A 1,049-nucleotide genomic window follows, 5' to 3' on the forward strand; every position below is an offset into this window, starting at 1 on the left:
TCAACTTTCCACACCCCAATCCCCCTCCTCACAGGCACTCCCATCCTAGACTTTCCTAATCCGTCCCACCCAAAGAAGCAGAAAGTGGAAAACCCCCCATGGCCCTGGATTTCTCCCTTGAACTCTGGGGACCCCTTACTCACAGTCACAGAATTCGGACCCCTTTCCCTCAAGACCCCAAGCCCCTCAATTCTGGTATTCCCCACTTTGACTCAAAGGCACAGAAGTCAGCCCCCAATCCCCTCATATGGGACATCACAGGTCCCTGAGAACCCTCATTGCTTGAGAAATCAAGACCCTCAGGACCCAACCCCAAAAGCCAGGAATTTGAGGCTCTCTTCCTTAAATAAGCCAGGGATTCCCCGGCACTACTGCGTAAGGAATCTGGACTCCCGCGCCCTGGGGACTGTCTCCCCCATCCCCGGGAATCCTCCTCCACCCGGGGAAGCCCTCCCTCGGGACCACCATCCCGCACTCACAGGCGCGGAAGCCGGGGCCCCCCGGGGCCGCCCCGCCGGGCGCGCCGCTGTCCACGCTGGTGGCGTTGCGGGGCGCGCAGGTCGGGGTGCAGCGGGGGCCGGTGGGCCCATGGACGCAGCTCAGGCCGCACACGGCCGGGGTGAAGCGCACGCGGAGGCGCTCTCGGGGCCGACCCAGCCCGGGCTGCGGCCGGAGCAGCGCCAGCAGCACCAATAGCGACACCCAGAGCAGCCGCGCGCCGCCCGCCATGGCTGCAGCGCCGCGCTCCGCCGCGCCGCCGCCCCAGCCCGCCCGAGGGGCCCGGCCGCGCCCGCCCGCCCGCGGGGGAGGGCGGCCGCGCCCCCGCTCAGGCCCCCCCCCACTCCCTCCCCGGCGGCCGCGCGGGGGCGCGTGGGGCCGGGCGCGCAGCCAGAGGCGCGCAGGCTGGGCGCTAGACTCGCAGGGGGGAGGGGGGCACCCCCTCTGCCCCCGCCTCGCACCAACAAGTGAATGAGGCCCGCAGGGGACCGACGGGGAAGGGAACAGGTGGGGGCGGGGCCGTTTCCCCCCCAGACAGGGCTGAATCCCTA

General features: G+C 69.9%; 1 protein-coding gene across 2 annotated transcripts in view; it reads right to left on the reverse strand.

Moving 5' to 3' along the window:
- Window positions 1-1,049, reverse strand: part of LTBP4 (latent transforming growth factor beta binding protein 4) — a 28,975-nt gene that overhangs the window by 21,774 nt on the left and 6,152 nt on the right. The window contains exon 1 of one of the 2 annotated variants that reach the window (XM_007458639.1): window positions 480-729. The exons of the other annotated variant lie outside the window; for it this stretch is intronic. Within the exon in view, the coding sequence (XP_007458701.1) occupies window positions 480-729 (250 nt within the window). Of the gene's footprint in view, window positions 1-479; window positions 730-1,049 lie in introns of those variants that run through there. 2 annotated transcript variants of the gene reach the window in all.

The sequence above is a fragment of the Lipotes vexillifer genome, unplaced genomic scaffold (genome assembly GCF_000442215.2).
Source record: "Lipotes vexillifer unplaced genomic scaffold, Lipotes_vexillifer_v1.1 scaffold371, whole genome shotgun sequence".
NCBI lineage: Eukaryota > Metazoa > Chordata > Mammalia > Artiodactyla > Lipotidae > Lipotes > Lipotes vexillifer.